At 35.5% G+C, this 18,620-nt stretch overlaps 2 protein-coding genes across 4 annotated transcripts; both read left to right on the forward strand.

Moving 5' to 3' along the window:
* The first annotated feature begins 8,379 nt into the window (after nt 1-8,379).
* Nucleotides 8,380-10,073, forward strand: LOC112285970 (large ribosomal subunit protein uL5z). Its single transcript, XM_024527404.3, has 5 exons — nt 8,380-8,427; nt 8,909-9,016; nt 9,192-9,234; nt 9,371-9,566; nt 9,747-10,073. Exons 1-5 carry the CDS (start codon nt 8,425-8,427, stop codon nt 9,940-9,942), a joined length of 546 nt encoding a protein of 181 aa, XP_024383172.1. The 5' UTR covers nt 8,380-8,424; the 3' UTR covers nt 9,943-10,073.
* Nucleotides 10,074-10,683: 610 nt separating this feature from the next.
* On the forward strand, nt 10,684-14,263 carry LOC112285951 (uncharacterized). Of its 3 annotated transcripts, none has more exons than XM_024527392.2 (7): nt 10,684-10,823; nt 11,731-12,149; nt 12,346-12,420; nt 12,734-12,811; nt 13,023-13,280; nt 13,396-13,467; nt 13,656-14,263. In XM_024527392.2, the coding sequence occupies exons 2-7, from the start codon at nt 11,852-11,854 to the stop codon at nt 13,871-13,873; spliced, it is 999 nt and encodes a 332-aa protein (XP_024383160.1). In that variant the 5' UTR covers nt 10,684-10,823; nt 11,731-11,851; the 3' UTR covers nt 13,874-14,263. The 3 variants fall into 3 exon arrangements, with proteins under 3 accessions (XP_024383160.1, XP_024383144.1, XP_024383151.1); XM_024527383.3 differs by lacking the exon at nt 10,684-10,823 and adding an exon at nt 10,967-11,277; XM_024527376.3 differs by lacking the exon at nt 10,684-10,823 and having other exon boundaries at nt 10,863-12,149.
* Nucleotides 14,264-18,620: the final 4,357 nt, after the last annotated feature.

An 18,620-nucleotide genomic window follows, 5' to 3' on the forward strand; every position in this document is an offset into this window, starting at 1 on the left:
GAATCATGAGACTTGGAAGAATTATTCTCGATATCATGAACAAGAGGGTCTGAGGACATACTGGACTGGATTTGCTTGAGAAAAGTTGAATCAACAGTCAATGTTGATTTCACTGCTCGGAGATGAAATTGCTCCGGTTTCAAGAGGACCGTTCTTTGTTGCTCAAAAGCTGCATCTCCTTCTTTTGGTGCAAAATAAGAACGTCTAGATAGGGCATCGAACAAACCTTGTTGTTTTCCTGGCCGATAAGTGATAATGAAGTCGAATCTTGACAAAGACATACTCCAACGAGCTTGACGACGATTCAACACGCGTGCTGACATGAAATACTCGAGGTTCTTGTGATCTGTATACACAGTGACTGGACTAGAAGCACCTTCTAGATAATGACGCCATTCTTGAAAGGAATCCACGATTGCAAGAAGTTCTTTATCGTGGATTTCATAATTGATCTCGGCTGCTGAGAATTTTCTTGAATGAAAAGCTATCGGATGAAGTTTGTCATCTGTTCCCATTTGTGATAAAACTGCACCCAAGGCAAAATCCGATGCGTCTGTTTCCATAAAAAATGCCTTGGAAAAGTCAACACGATATAAGACTGGTGCAGAGACAAACGATGTCTTCAAGGCTTCAAATGCTGCTTCCGCTTCTTGATTCCATTGGAATTTATCTTTACTAGTCAAGCGTGTAAGTGGAGCTGCAACTCGTGAGAAGTCTTTGATGAAGATCCGATAGTAATTGGCAAATCCCAAGAAACATTGGACATCTCTCACAGTCTTTGGAATCTTCCAATCCATGATTGTTTGGACTTTCTTAGAATCCATCATAAGACCATCATTTGAAATGATGTATCATAAAAAGTCAACTTGAGTAGTGTGAAATACACACTTTTCCATCTTGGCGTACAATCCTGCATCTCTGAGTTTTTGTAATACTTGACGAACATGTATTTCATGTTCTTCAACATTCTTAGAATAAATCAGGATATCGTCTAGGTAGCAGACGACAAAATTGTCTAAGAATTCACGAAATACATCATTCATGAGATGTTGAAAAGCAGCTGGTGCATTCGTGAGTCCAAAAGGCATGACATTATATTCAAAATGCCCGTACCTGGTTCGAAACGCAGTCTTCCATTCATCTCCTTCTTTGATCCGTACTAGATTATATGCTCCTCTTAGATCTATTTTTGTATAGATCTTAGCTTGATTTAACTGGTCAAGGAGTCCTGATATCAAAGGTAATGGATACCTATTCTTGATTGTGATCTTGTTGAGTCCTCGATAGTCAACACACATTCGTAAAGATCCATCTTTTTTCTTTACGAATAAAATTGGAGCTCCTGCTGGAGATTTTGAATGGCGTATGAAATTCTTTGCTAAATTCTCGTCAATATATGTCTTGAGTTCAGCCAACTCATCTTGCGATAAACTGTAAATTGGTCCAAATGGTGGCTGAGTTCCTTCCTTGAGATCGATTGAACAATCGTATGGGCGATGCTCAGGAAGAATATCTGCATTCTTTTTCTCAAAAACGTCTTGATAATCCTGATATTGACTTGGAATGCCACTTGAAGTCTTTACGCTTTCAGAAATAGGTGCAGCATAAATAGCAAAAGTTGATCCTTCTTTTGCTGCGTGTATAAATGCTTTTGCACCTATAGGTGTGAGTTTTACTATACTAGACTCATGGTTTTTTACTTGGTTAATAGAACTGTTACTAATGCTCTGAGGAAAATCAAGTTTACGAGAAATCCAATCTATTCGAGGATTATACTTTTCTAACCATGATAAGCCTAAAATTACTGGATTAGAGGGAGATCTAATTATATTAAAAATTACGCAACTACTATGACCATTTATTACTACATCTACAGGAAGTGTTTCGTGAGTTACATCTCCAGAAGACAACGGACGACCATCTATGACTTCTACGTGTACAGGTTTAGTTTTTTGTATTAATGATATTCTATGACATCTAGCAAATTCTTCATCTAAAAAACAAGATGAGGCTCCTGAATCTACCAAGGCAGAGGCTTTGTAATTATTAGGTCCTAAACGCACATCTATTATAAAACAAGGAGATGGTTTTGAGGAGAGGATAGGACCTTTATTAGAAGTTGTACAAGATTCCAGCCGCACGGTCCCTATTGTAGCTGGACGTACTCGTTTTCCGACATACTGTCTTCTTTGACAGCCGTACTCCTCATTTTGTAGTTACGTCGCTTCTTTGGACAATGTTGAGCAGTGTGCTTAGGTTCTCCACAATATAAGCACAATCTTTCTTGTCGACGACGAGACTTTTCTTGCTCAGTAAGAGGTTTGAAACGTACCGCATCAATTTGCATATCCTCTACTTTCGAAGGTATGTGTTGAGGAGACGTCGGTGTCGCCATTGAATTGTAGTAACGTTGAGGCCCACTTGTGCGACTCTCGGATCGAAATTCAAAAAGTCGATTGTCGCACTTCACAGCAAAGTCAATTGCTTGACTCAATGTTTGAGGATCAGGTAAATTAAGCATCAATTTCTTTACCTCATATTGTAATCCGTAGAGAAATTGACTCACAAGTGCGGCATCATCCCACTTGATATCAGTTGCAAGTTGTCAAAATTGCGAAGCATATAATGTTACTGATCGATTGCCTTGTCGCAAAATACGGATCTTGTTGGTTGCAACACGAATTGCATCATGTTCTCCAAACATGGATCGAAACTCCGCCAAAAAAGCCTCCAGATTATCCAATATTGGATCTCGTCGTTCAAGAAAAGATGAAAACCATGACAATGCTGAACCTGAAAGAAGTGTACCAATGAATCTTACTTGTGACCCTGGAGTTGGATAGCTCTGGGGTTGAAGTTCAATCACTAGTTGGACCTGATTGATGAATCCTCGAAACTTGGATCTGGTACCATCAAACTTCTCGGGCAAGGCAACTCTCGGTTCTCTAACACTCGAAGGGTGTTCCATTCTGGGAGAAGGGACATGGTTTGGTGCAGATGTTGAAGCAGCCCCAATCATCTCTATATCTTCACTTCCTACCATTCTTGTTGCTCCTTGTGGTGGTAAATTGAGTTGATGCATCGCAAGCATTAACTCCCTCAATTGTTCTTGCATCTGTGCCATTGCACTCTTCATTTCAACAAGCTCTGCCATAGTAGCACTTAGAAAAGAGAAGATGTCTAACAACGCTCAAAACAAATAGAAGAGAGGAATTGATAACAAAGAAAATACTAAGAACAATATCAGTTTAAAAGAGGGTAATCCGCAACTTCTAATGCGCTTATGTCTTATCAAGAAAAAGGGGTAATCCACTCTTAATCAAGAAAAGATAAAGCTCTGATATTGTAAGTGTACTCTTGTCAATCTGTCAGGGACAAGAACTCGATGAAAGCTAAAGAGTAAGTGAGACTTTTCTCAAAAAGAAATAGGACAAAATAGAAATATGTATATTAAGAAAGAAACTGGAATGGCTATTGCCAAAATACAAGAAAACTAGAGACCCTTGAAACTAGACTAGAAGCAAGAAAGGAGTTGACAAGAGTGAAGAGGGCTTCACTCTGGCCTCTATATATACTATCTAACTAGAAGCCACGTGGCGATGTTCTATAAGACCTCCAATATATGTTGACTTTCTAGGCCACATGCCTTTGCTTGCAAGGCAAGTTTTCTATGGATAGACCACGTAGTTAGCTTGTTCTTTAAGCTTCCAACATGCATGGCACATGGCTAACTTGTTGACCAAGTTTCTAACCTAAAAGTCAACTATAGACTCCTATAAAGTCAAAGCAGTGTCTATGAAGCTTCTAAGAAGCTTCTCTAGAAGATATTACACAATTAACCTACTTTTACATACTTTTATCTATTCATATAGGTAATTATATGTATGTCCGTGACATTAAGATATCTTTGGAATACTTTAGGATTCTTTTGAAATTCTTTGAAGGTGCTTTTTGATTTCTTTAGGTTTTTTTTAGGATTCTTTAAATTCTTTAAGATTTATTTTTATTTTTTAAATTTTATTTAAAAAATAAAATAACAATAACAATAATTGGACTTAATTGATGTTTGATTATGTTTGTTAAGCTTATATAGTGATTTATATATGATTTTATTAGAGTGATTAAGACTTGTTATTGCAAATCCCTTTTATCTTTTACAGCCAAGTGCCTAGAGCATTCTCAAGCAAGACTTCATGTAATACTACAGTGCATACATAAATAAGTTGCCTTGCAAGTTAAGACATGTGGCTAGCAAAATCAACACATGTTGGAGGTCCTATGAAATATCTCCATATAGATTCTAATTAAAGAGTATATATTGAGGCAAGAGGAAAGCCTTCTTCATTCTTATCAATGCCTTTTTAGTCCTTAGACTTATTTCAATACTTCCTAGTTTTCTTGTTTTTGGCAATAGCCATTTAAGTTCAATATTATATCAACTTTGAGTGACTTTCTAGTTCCTTTCAATGATATAAGAGTGTGTTGAGGATTTTCTTTCTTCAAGATTCATGTCATTGATAGTAGGTCACTCATAGGTTAGAAAATTAGTCAATAAGTTGGCTATATGTTGCATATATTAGCCACTTATATTAAAAAAATTAATACATGTTATACACATTTGCTACTTATACAAAAAATTGATTAGATAGTGCATAAGTCCGAAACATGTATTAAAAGTTAAATACATGCTATGTAATCTATAAGAAGATATCCTAGAATTACTTAGTTAGATAGTATGTATGGAGGCAAGAGTGAGGCCTTTCTATTACTATTAATGATTTTTTTTTTTTTTTTTTTTTTTTTTTTTTTTTATAGTCTTAATTGAAGACTATCTAATTTATTTATATTTGACAATAGCTATTGTAATTTTAATCTTATATCTATCTTTAATATTTCTACTTTCTCTGTTTTTGTGAAATAAAAGTATATTATCTTTTCTAAGTTTAATTGTATTTTATATCATGAGAAATACATATTAAATTTTAGCTAAAATATATAATAAAATAATCATAAAACAATATTTGAATAAAAATATATTACATTATTTTAATTTAGAAATTAAATTATTTTTAAGATTTAATATTTATAACTTAATTTATAGGATTTTATAAATTTATAAATTTACCTATATTCTAAATCTTAAACTTTAAACATAATTATTAGAAGAAATTTTATGACTGTGTTAATGTCAATGATATTTATATCAATATTAAAATATATATATATATATATATATATATATATATATATATTATATTATATTCTATAATATAACATTCAATATTTAAAATTAATATTTTTCCTTTTGAAGTTAATATTTTTTACTATCTTTTTATTAATAGCAGATATTTCAAAAAAAAATCTCAAACAAAACTCTTATCAAGATATATAAACTACAGTACTCCAATCTATATATGCCAAACCAATTTTTTATAAACTATTTGTTTCTTATTTTGAATTTCAAATGACATTTTATTTTGAATTTAAATACATATTTCTGCTTTTTAAGTATAATTATTTACCAATACTAAAAATTGTGTGAGAGATATTGTACACCTAACTTTTGCATCAACAGTAACTTTAAATTATAAGATTTAAAGATAATTAGATTGATATAATGAAAATTAATAAATTTATAACACAACTATTCAAACTTATTTTCAATTTTTAATTTAGAAATCCATCTTATTATACTAGTAAGAATATATATATATATATATATATATATATATGTTTCTTTGAAAAAGCTCTCAATTATTGTCATATTTATAAATAAAACTAAGTTTTATATATATATATATATATATATATATATATATATAGTATTTTATAATAAAATTTTTATGCACAAAATCATTCTTATTGATATTATATGTATAGAATGTCAAATGATATTTATAAAATGATACTTACTTTTCATGAAGTAAATTATTATTTTTAAATATATGAAAGTGTGATGTTTAAAACCATTGTTTGAGTTTTTTTTTTTTTTTTTTTTTTTTAATTTTTGAGAATATATACATAGATTAAATTAATATTATAAAAATATATTTTGGATGTAATAAAATTATTATTATTTTTTAAAATCACTTGTATTTGATTCAAATTGATCGTAAGTTTACAACAGATTTATGTTTAAATTGAACATATTATTTTGATTTTTGGTGGTTGTTACGAAATTTTAGGTATACTCGAAAATTAATGATTTTTTTTCTTTGTTTGTTTTTTTTTGTTTTTTTGTTTTTGTTATGAAGGGCACATCTTGCTTCTCACATTGAGGTATTTCATGTGTTTCCAACATACACATGAATAAATCATATAACTCAAACTCAAAGAACAAGGTTGAAGCTAAGATCATGCCCCAAGTTACCATACGCGCACCCATAATGTCTATACACACACCCATATTATCTTTACACACACCAAAGACTTCCCATTGGTTCATCTAGATCCCATTTCCCTTGTCCTTGCATGGATCCGGGTCCCTTTTCTTCTCTCCCTTTCCCCTGAGCGGGTCCCGGTCCCCTTCCTTTCTTGTCAACATTTCAAAAACCTCCTAACTGAGCACTTTTTGTCAGCATTGACGTCCCTGAATTCGCGAATGCTCCGCAAATGGCTCTTTCACAATCAGAGCTTCCTCGAAAACCATTGCTTTCTTTGGAAGTAGGTACTACAATTTTAAGTCACTTAAAATATTGTATGCATATCCTATGGGTTCTGGGGAGTAGGGATCCACAGTTGAGAGACAGTGAACGGTATATTGACTCTGATCTCGCAATGCAAGGATCATGTCCCCACTCTACAATTAAGAAATACGCAAGTGGAGCGAGTGTTTTGACTGTACACGATGAAAAGAATCTTCCCTCACATGAATTCATACTTCTTCTCCAAAAAAATGGGGCTAAGCTCACACTTTTTCCCCTCTCAGCATTGATTTTGTGACAGTGTTGATGTGGGCAAAGATAATGTCATGAGGGATCACGACTTAAAAAAGTCATGAGCTACACAACTCTACAACCTAGCAGAGTTTGCCGGAAGCACAGTAATCTTACCTTTTACCCACAGAGTACTGAAAAACACACAGTGGATTCCCCGTGATTTTGTACAGATTAACAGCGTGGAATCTTAGAATGCAAGCTGTGAATAGATTTCGCCAAGTCAACCGCCGATCTATAATCACTTCTTTTCAGTATCAAGACGCGGTAAAAATCGTATACCATTTCTTGCGAGATAACGCAAATTCCTAGCATTAAATTTTGTAGAATAGAGGTTGCAAAATGTTGCTAGGTTGCAGAAGGGAGTAGTGAGATGAACCATAACTCCGTTCAGATTCTGCGGGGGTTAAGACGTTGAAGTAACATCAGTCGCCACGCAACCGAATTTAGGGGTGCTTCATCGAAAGTGGAAGCAATTGGCAGTCCTCACACAGTGATGGCAAACGGGTTCAGAAGTCGGAGCAGGAAAAAAGGGAGCATCCGCAACGAAGAGGATGGCAGAGTTCACGTTTGTGATGGGATGAAGAGGGGAGAGAACGACAGCGCAAGAGTCATAAAGCTGTGAAGGGATAGAAATTAACACAGACCGAGTCCGTCTCCTCCGCGCTCAGGGGAAACGAAGAGAGGCGGCAAGACCCTGTTAGGGAATGGAAGGAAGAGAAAAGGACGAGCAGGAGGGGACCGGGACCCATGCAGGACAAGGGAAAGGGGATCTGGATGATCCCAAGGAAAGTGTGTGTATAAACATCATGAATGTGCATGTAGCAACTTGGGGTGTGCTTGTAGCTTCGTCTGAAGAAAAATTCTGTAACATTTGTTATTAAAAATGTGTTTATTTTCTTTATTTATTTGAATTTTTAATCTTATTAACGTTTTTTTCTTTTCAGGCTTTTGGGTTTATTAACACACATGCATATATGTATGTACTTTAAATGCAACTCGCTCAATAGATAAATATTGTTATTTTAAAATTAATGATTTTAATACTTGTTTCTGGACATTTGATGTATACATTTCTAGACATTTAATGGACATTCGTGAATAAATGATCCTAACATATTTTTTTATTGTTTCTCTATGAACATTTCAGAAGTATTTATTATGTTTTCTCAGTGCCATTTCACAAATTTACCATATCGAGGTCCATCTCCAGAACTTCGCTGTGTATACCCTGCGATAAGTTTTATATCCGGCCTGATGCTTCTGTTGGTCCGTCAATTGCACAGACCATGGTCGCGGGTTCAGGTCACAGGCAATCCCGTTTGTCCGGGGAGCACCTATTTCCACGTATTCATCCAATATCGTCCGATATGTATCATCCATCTACGACCAAGAGCTTGTGAAGAAGAAGAACACGGATCCGTGTGCGCTCTTTCTCTCGTCTTCGGCCCCGTCGTCGTCGGTAGCGCTGTGAGCAAAATTTGCCGCTATGGTAATGATTCTTCTCCATCTCTATGGCTTTCGTTTTATTTGTTTATTTTATGATTTTCTGCGATTTCCCATTTCTCATTTTCTGGAATGGAGGTGATAGATCTTGGGTGTCAGGTGGATTATTGAGTTTAGGGTTTAGGGCGGCAGTTCAATCTGGGATTAATGTTGAATGTTTCTTTTCTTCACGTTGAAACGGATTTATGTAATCGTGGAGTATTCGATAAGATAACTCGCAGTGGAGCGTATTTATGCTGTGAATTCTTAGGTTTACTAAATTAGGGTTATCGGTATTTAGGGACCAGTCGATTGTGGTGAAGGATCATGGTTTTGTAAACGATAGTGGCTTCCTTTCAGCTGATTTTAGACGGCCAGACATCGTAACTGTCGTTGGAAGTTGCACTGGAAGGGTTCTACTTTGTGATGTCGGTATCCTCGGGGCGTGAACTCTGAGTTGCTTATGGTATGGTTTCTGCGTTGCACAGGCTTCAGAAAAGAAGATGCAGAACTCCATGCGGGAGATTAAAGTGCAGAAGCTTGTCCTCAACATCTCCGTGGGAGAGAGTGGAGACAGATTGACTCGTGCATCCAAGGTATTTTGCAGATTATTTTTGTATGTCCATTGATTGCTGTTAGCTAGGTTTAACTTCTTTGTAATTTGTGTCAGTACTTCTGCCATTCTTAAGCCTGTTCGCTTGCTCACGTCAAGCGGATGGTCGTAAGATGGGCTGGGGCTGGTCCCTCATTTATGCTTCATTTTCCTTTCAGGTGTTGGAGCAGTTGAGCGGTCAGTCCCCCGTCTTCTCAAAGGGTACGTATTTATGCTTGTTCATGCCTCATGATATCTCATAAATGGATTCTCAAATAAGGGTTAATGGCAATCATACCTTTGGAAGCAAATTCAGAGTTATTAATTTATTTTTCTTACACGAGCATCCGCTTTGCAGCAAGGTACACTGTGCGATCCTTTGGTATCAGGCGTAATGAGAAAATTGCATGCTATGTCACCGTTCGTGGTGAGAAGGCGATGCAGCTCCTTGAAAGTGGGTTGAAGGTGAAGGAATACGAGTTGCTGCGCCGCAACTTCAGTGAATCCGGATGTTTTGGATTCGGTATCCAAGAGCACATCGATCTCGGCATTAAGTAAGTTCATCGCTCGGCCAGCCCTTTTGACCTCTGAAATACGTTTCCTCCAGAATGAAGATCTATTTCGTATCGGAGGAATGCATCTCACCAACTGATCAGTTATATTGCATCCTACTAAGTGAAAGATAACTCTTGCTTTTTACCCGTGGCTCAACATTCATGCCCATTTGTCTTCAGGTACGATCCTTCCACAGGTATCTACGGTATGGATTTCTACGTTGTCCTGGAACGCCCAGGATACAGAGTGGGCCGAAGGAGGAGAGCCAAATCCCGTGTTGGTATTCAACACCGTGTCACCAAGGAGGATGCCATGAAGTGGTTCCAAGTTAAGTACGAGGGAGTTATCCTGAACAAATCGCAACAAATTGCCTAGATCTTCATGTCTGTTGTGTTTGTTAACTCCTAGTCGTTTCACTTTATTGAGGATGGAGGCAGGCGAGTCTTGTACCTTCACGTAACTGAATCTAGCGAATTCCAACATGATACGAATTCCTGATACTTAAACAGGCTTGGCATGCTAGCTATTGTGGGGTGTATTTTTCTCTGAGCTGGATGTCTTTTTGGCGTTTGTGTTTTTCTTTGTGACTTCCGTTGGCGCCGATTTCATTTTGTAATAGTTTGTGCCCTCATCCATATGGTTTTGACTTGGAAGTGTATGATGTAGTTTTGTATAATGGAGTAGTGATTATGGAGTGTATGATGTCTCGTGTCTTGTGAACTCAATGGGTCAGTTGCAGCAGAAATTTTCAAAGTGATATCTGAACGTTTTCATTGTCCTAAAGCACCTCAAACGGCCTTGCAAAATTACTTGAACTGCCCTAACAATCAAAGACCCTCCGGTGAATCAGAATGTATTATCGTGTAGTTGTACCTTGCCTTTGCTGTCGGGAATTGTCGTGCACAATTATCGCTAATGTTTAGCTTTTGAGTTGAACCTACACTACTCCAGTAAAAAGCCCATATTAGTCTCTGAAAGCGTGAACAGCTGTGAGGTAGTAGAATCAACTCACCCTCCCCTAGACCCTTCGGTTATTTCATCTGGAATACTGATGCAGCCTTCGCAATCCACGTCTGAGACTGTAGTAAGATGACGGAAGAAGGGTCGAATAGGTCACTGAAGGACAACTCGTCTTCAGAATCCTTTAAAAGCTGGAGAAGAGGCTTAAATCCATAATCATGCGCAATTTCCTCTTCCATCTGACTATTGACTTCTAATTACAACCTCCGCTTGTGGACAATTCGCATAGTCCTAGTGTAAGTTCTGTGCACATGGAATCGGGTTCTTGTGAAGCGAGTGTTCCTGGAGTGCACATTGATTCTTCTTAAAAAGTTATGTATGGGTGCCGAAGTCTAACACAGTCCACCTTCTCCTGCTTTAGAACCCAGAGTGGTTAATTTCACAGAGAAAAAAGAGTTTAGTGTCTCTGTTGGACGCTTCTTTAACATGCTGGCTTCGCACAACGCGGCCAAACCGACGTCTCAGGCATATCGCCCAAACCCGAAATGCCTTCATGGCAAATCCACTGGCCTCTCTTCTATGCCTATGGTCACCACTCATAATAATTTGCTGGCTGTTGAAGATTTAACAAACACCTTGACGTGATGAATGCTTTGATTGATTTGTCACTTAGGTTGTAACCTCGCTTTGGTTCGGCTCCTAGCGACGTTGCATCTTTTCTAGTTTTTTGAAAATCGAAACGTTGAAAAGGTGGGGCGGTTGTCATGTGGTTACGAAGGTGAACTTGCGGAGTCGTTTTCAATAGTTTTGTTTTGTTTCTGAGTGGTGAGGTGTAAGCATTCAAAATCACTCGGAAATTAAGGAAATTAGGTTTTGGGTAGGGAAAAGTTGTCGCGGAAGTTTTAGTTGAGTTGTTGTTTTTCGGTGGTTTGTGGCAATATTCTGCTACGTTGATTATCAACTAGACGATAGATTTATTGCTTTCGTGGGAGCTATCCAAAAATTGGCAAGCAATGGTTGTCTGAGAGATTTTTTGGAAATTGAAGAATCTGGACATTGGGGCTTAGTGTTAGTCAGAACAGAAATCCGAGCCTAATTTTGAAGATCTCTCTGAGGATTTTAGAGTAAGTTTATCTCGTTTCGAAATGTGAAGGAGACTTTCGTGCAATATAAGATTATGGAGAGAAGCTTGTTGAATTGCAGGTTTCCTGATGTTGAAACTGGAAAGCAGTATTATGAGCCAACTGATGGGAAGTCTGTAACTCTTGAAAATGAAGCCTCAAATAAGAGACGGCGCACGGATCTGTATGAAAGGCCGTCTCTCATGCAGCTCTGCGTGCATCAAGCGACACTAATTTTGCCTCAGCTTGCACACCAGCTCCGTTTTATTCCAAACGATCTTGTTGTAACCCTTCTTCAAGGTTTCCTAAGGAGGTTTCCAGCTCCATCCTTATCAGAGCTGAAATTTGTCTGCGAGGCTTCCTGGAATCCCCAAAATTTGAGTCTCTGTGGAGTGCAGCCGATAAATTCTAGGGGTGTGCAATGTATTTCTATTCTGCCTAACCTTGTGCGGCTTGATTTGAGAGGATGGTCATGGCTCATGAACCTCGATTTTCTTCCTGGTATGTTACTAATTCGTTGAACCCTGAATCTTTTGTGGTTGGATACTGTCGGTTCTCTCTTTTCGTGTGATTGTTAACTTAAGTTTCGATTAGAGGACCCACTAGACATCCATAGCGCCAATTGCGTGCACTTTGTTTACTCAGGTTGTAAAATACATTGTACTTCACCCGAATTTGGATCTGAATTGATTTGCAGGTTTGAATTGTTTGGAGTGCCTGGTTTTGCGAAATTGCGTGCACTTACCTCCCGAAGCCCTTCTCTATATTCGAGGTATGGTATCTCTTTTTCCCTTTTTGATCGGTAACTCATTGTATACTGCACGAAATTCATATTCTCTTCTCTTCCTTTTCAGTATCATCCTTCAAATGTCCACCACATTGCACTGAAGTTCTTCGTCTTATTGGCGGCCCACAATGTATATTTTAATCATCTCTTACCTTCCTGGAGTGCCTTTCAGAGGACACAAATCTGATGAAGACTTTTCAAAATTAGTTAGTGTTTTTGCGTGCATGTTGTGCTATCCTCGAGGGTATGTAGAATGGCATAATCTGAAAGAGTGAGTCTGTGAATGATGTGAGTGCAGAATTACCTCAATTGCAGTGCTTAGATGTCGAAAATGTATCGGCCATGACTGACAATCTTGCCACTTACATCGTATCCGGTACTGCGCCTTCTGTTTCGCCCTTGCCTTATTATTTCCACGTCCTACTCTCCTCATGTTTGGGTTGTGCTGTTTGTCTAATACTTTTCAGTGTCTACGTGAACTCTTTCTCAGTTTTATACCTTACTGCATATTATCTTTTGACCCTTGATTATTAATTGTGTTTTAGAGTTCTCTCCACACTGTTGACAGGAACCTGCAATGAGTGCAGGGTTGACACGTCTTCGGGCTTTAAACATTGGTTACACCTGTATCGGTGACAGCTTGGTAGAGGTTCTCACGTATGGATGCCGTTTGCACACTTGGGCCTCCCATCAAGACGAGACCAGAGTCGAAGATATCAAGTTAGTTACAGAAAGTGGTCACCATGGAGTAGAAACTCTTCTGAGACAATATCCTGTTTCCAGTTTGGTATATTGGCGGCTTCAATCCACTCAAATCACGGATGTTGCTGTTGCTCACTTGCTAGGTGAGATGCATGCTTGGCCCACGTTGCAATTATAAGTGAATCTACAAACCTATCTTGTTGGATACGTTTATTATAACTTGCAGCAACTGAACCCCACAATATTGGTTTTCGACAGCGATACCAGATTTGCAACTTCTTGACGTGCGGCTCACAAACGCGACAGGCAGATCGTTGTTTGCTCTGAAAGGTGAGCAGCTACAGTCTGCATTGGTCTACTGCATTGGTGTATTGCATAGGTCTTCAAAACAATGCAAATGTATGTCAATTTACGTTCTAATTCAATTAAAATAATTATGAAAAAATCATGTGACGTTACATTATTAATTTTTTGATTTTGAAAGGGTACACTTCTAAACTTTTAATGTGGCTAAACAGCTATGCGCAAATTGATTGCGCTGCCGAACAATGCTAAACTAGCAGCCCGAACAAATGCAATGTTGGCCGGAGTATTGGAAGGAGATTGCGGCTGCAGGGCCATGGCACGACAGTCCAAAGCCTCAAACTCGGATGCGGTCACTGATGAGCTGGATGCTTTGTGGCAGCAGGCTTTTGTCCAACTTCTACAAAGAGCAAGCTCTGAAACTCCGCAATGACATCGATCATCTCATGTTTCCTGGATAATATTAAATGGTACCATTGTGTTGCACCTTTTACATATGGTAATTCCAATAGAGATTTTGCTCGAGCAGTGACTGTACGACGTAATCGAGGTTGGCTTCTGTCAGATTCTGATGCCAAGAGTAGAGGTGCAACAGCCTGCTTTGTCGTGCATTTTATCACACGGCAAGGAGGTGACGGACAAATGAACAAATATTACCTTGTTCTCTTCAGTCATTGCGTGCGTCAATTTTGATGCTAGCTGTTGGACTCATGAAAAAGGTTACTAATTACTTGGAACACAAGAAATGTATGTACATAATTAATTAATTGAAAACCTTAGTGGTTACTACCACTTGACCCTTCAATATTGGTCAAGTGTTCAAGCGCTCTGTCATCACTGTTTGAAGGGCCCTGTAATCAGTACAGGATAGGCACGTCGTGGGGTTGAAAACATTGGTTGCACCTGTAATGGTAATATCGTAGTCGAGGTTTTCATACATGAAAACCATTTGCGCACTTGGTCCTCAAAACAAGAAGAGACTAGAGTTGAAGATATCATATTAGTCGCAGAAAGTGGTCACTTTGGAGTGGACTCTCGTCTGATTCAATATCTTCTTTCCTGTTGGGCAAATTTGCGGCTTCAACGCAATCACGTCACATGTGGCTATTGCTGACTTACAAGCTGAGATACATGCATGGCCCACATTGTGATGACTTGAATCGAGACCCCTGTGGATTCCAGGAGATATTAGATGGTTCCAGTGTGATCCACCTTCGACAACCAGGATGTCCAGAAAAACTTTTGTTCAAACACTGAGTAAATTCCGCATTTAAGGTTGGATTCTGTGAGGTTTGATGCCAAGGGTGGAGGTGCGACAATCTGCTCGTCGCACATTATGCATGTCCCGAAAGTGGGCGGATGACGAATCACTAAATACTAAATCGTCCACATCAGTCATTGCACTGCTTAATATCAAATTCTTAGCATAGGTTACTTGGAGAATCGATGACCGAGAAGGAGAGATCTCCGTGTTTTTTGTTTCTACACCTTCGAAGAAAAATAGCAGGCGTGGCTGTTGCGCCCACCTAGTTTGACAAGAGTGGAGCATTAGAAAGCTGAAACATAGGCAACCTTGACTGCAACCTTGACAGCACAAGGGGGGGTTTTTAAGTTGTTAGGATTTTCTTGTACACTTGACACAATGAGATCATATGCAAAGCAGTGGCCTCCGTTTAGAGAGCAAATCAATGTTCAAGGGAGATGAGAAGCCAAAATGAAGTCCACACCACTCTTCATGCAAGAAGAACAATATCTCTTTGTCAACATTGGATTGTTTATTGGGAAAGATAGGCCACATCCAACAAGATTTTACATTGGTGAGCAACTTTTAAGTGGTTAAAGACCTAATTATGCTTGTTGTAGTTGTTCTTGTTTGTTTTTATTTTTTTTGTTTTTATTTTATTTATTTACTTATTTTAAAAATCAAAACATAAGAAGGTTAAAATTGATTTAAATATAGTTTATGTTGAAATAAAATAAATAATCAATCATGCTATAATTTTTATTTTATTTTATTTTATTTATTGGAAGAAATGTGTAAAACGGCTTCTTAACTTATATAAGTTATGGTAATTAAAGAAAAGTTTAGGAAGATACTTCTTCTATTTGAAAGTAAAAAACAAAAGACATACTTAGGAAAATCTTCATTTTTTCCTATTGTACCTTTATAGTGATGTACATCTTTTAAACATAGGATCCTAATTTTGATTCCAAGGTAATTTGAAACTCAAAAACAACTCAAATTAAAGAGGAGTTTTACAAAAGGAGGGCAAAACAATTCTTAGGTATGTACAAAAATCTACAACTTGCTATCTAGAATACTCGATAAATAATACAAATAAACTACAAAAAACAATCAAGACGTTAATAGAAGTAGTTAAAGATGTCTTTTAGATTTGAGAATTGATCAAGGTTTATCTATTTGTTGGAAAAAGCTAAGTGCAACAACTTGAGATGTTTTAAAGTGGAAAAAATTTGATTTATAGCTCTCATCTTAATTGGCAAAAAAAAAATAAAAAAAATAAAAAAATCAAGATTTATAAAATAAAAGATAAAAGAGCTAATTATAATAAGAAGTAAAAGATCAATTTTAGAAGGCTTTCAGCAAGCAAACAAGAAACATGTAAGTAACACCACAAATAAATTTATTGTTATAAAATTAATAGGAAAAGAAAAGGAAATCAATAATAGAAAAAAAGAGTCAACAAGAAAGTAGTTGTTAGAGGCAATATGATAATTTGAGAGATGAGTCCTCACTAAGACATACAATAAGATTGGACAAAGAAACTAGTGACATCTATGAAAACTCAAGCCAATGCTCAAAGAAAATAAATTTTCTAAAAGAATTTGGCATTGTGGAAATAACATTGTCCATACAAAGTATTGCATTAATCTTTAAAGATAGCTTAGAATAATCTCCAAACATACAACAATAAATAATTATTGAAATATTGACAAAAAGTAGATTTAAAATATTAATAGAATAGACTAATTTAGATGAACAAACTTTAGATATGAATATTATAAATCCAATAATGTGTTTGCAATATGCCATATAATTTGTAGTAAATGAAGAGACAAACCACTAAAAAATGAATGTGAGCCATAATTAAGAAACATAGGATTTTGATACTTAAGGTAAAAAGAAACATAAGACAAAAAAACCTTCTATTTACTACTTAAAAATAAAATAAATATAATACAAACTTGTCTAGATGTTGCTATTAGATTAAAGTGATTAAAATAAAGAAAAATCTAAAAAAAGATGATTATTAGATAATAGAGCAATAAAAATAAATTAAAGTAGGCATGAAATTATGAAAGAACAAAATGGACATAGATTGTTCAATATATGACAAGAATTTCCAAACATTGGATATTTTTAAAGATAATTTACATCTTTTTTAATAAAAAACTAAAGAGTTTAATTACATTGGAACTCAAGACAAAAAAAAATTAGCCTCTCTTTGGTACTACTGATTTTAAGAAGAAGTTTAGTTTGTATGATTACAATAAAGCAAATATTAATTTTTGATTAAGATTCAATTTAATAGCTAAGATTACTATAAAAAAATGAATTGGAACCAACAATCTTTAGTATAGGAGATCCTTAGGCTACAAATGCAAGGATAAAAAAGTCTTTGTTGGAAAAATATAACTAAATAAATAATAAAAAAAATAAAAGAGATGTAATATATTACAACCAACCTAAATTTTAAGGTAATTCAAGCACATGGAGAAGATGCATAGAAACAAAACAAATGCAATGGAACAAAAATGACAAGAAAAAAGAAATATAATATACAAATGAGATGGTCTACAAACTCAACCTTGATTAATTTTAGATTAATTGAACAAAGCATCTTTTTTTTTCCAATTTATCTCAATACCTTACTTTGGCGATTTCAAAAAATAAATAATTCCTAAGGAAATATTGAAATAAAAGGATGTTTTCATTTTTTATAATCTAACTTAAAAATGGTACATAAGTGATTTTAAAATAAAATAATCGTATTAATTTCTTATAAGATATAAGAAGGAATTTTTAAAAATATCAATGAGATTAAATGTCCAAATATATAAGTTTTTAAATATCTATATATTTTTATAAATTTAAATCTTATTTTTTACAATAAAAAGAGGTTAAAATATCAAATTAAAGTATCAAAAATAAGGAATTATATTTTTAATATTAAATCTAAATATAATATATTTTTTTGTCTAAAAACATGAACTTTGCAATGAAAGAGCCTAAGGCTTAGAGACAATATTATTTGAAGAATCTTATTTTTATATTTTTGAATGAACTCTATGTTATACTATGAACTTAAATAAAGCCAAAGTTGAGGGAGTAAGTATTGTTATATCAACTATATTAAATAAATAGTAAACAATGTAGATTGTCAACTTTATAAAAAGCTTCTATAGATCATCTTTAAAGGATTATATACAGATACTTTTAGCATTGCTAACATCTATGTATTAAAGAAGTATTTAAAATACGAATGATTATTAAAAGACATGGTTGGTGACTTTAAAGAAGACAAATCTTAAAACATTAGAAGAGACTAGTATTACAAATATACAATAGAGGAAGATTCTAAAAGCTTCTACTTGATCCTATAAGGTTCTAGAAGGCTCTTGATGGTTTTGAGAATGCCCTAATAGATTCTAGTAGACTTTAAGAAGGTTGTAGAAGGTCCTAGTGGATCTTAGATGGTAATAGAAGATTCTTTGGAACTTTCTTTATTTCTAAGTATCAAGAAAATTTCTCAAGAATCTTCTTTGTACCTTGTATATATAAGAGTCAAGGTTGAAGGAATTCTTAGTCTCAACAAAGCAATCCGAATGGCTTATTATATGCATTGTAGTCTTATTCTTGTGCCTAGTCATAATTTCTTATTTAAGATATAAAAAAATATCTAAATATTGAATCTTGTGAATTCTTGGAGTATTATTTTATTTAAATGATATTTTTGTAAAAATTTGTCAAGACTAATATAACATAATATTGGAATATGGTCTTCTTAAATAGAAAGCAGATTATCCATCTTCTTAAAAATATTAAAACACTTAAGAGTTTGAAAATTATTCTCTTTTAGATTGATTATTTCTTCTTGTTTTATTTCGATTAAAAGAAGTTAAGAGGCAAATTTCAAAATAATCAAAGTGGATTCAAT

The sequence above is a fragment of the Physcomitrium patens genome, chromosome 1 (genome assembly GCF_059467195.1).
Source record: "Physcomitrium patens ecotype Gransden chromosome 1, ASM5946719v1, whole genome shotgun sequence".
Taxonomy (NCBI): Eukaryota; Viridiplantae; Streptophyta; class Bryopsida; order Funariales; family Funariaceae; genus Physcomitrium; species Physcomitrium patens.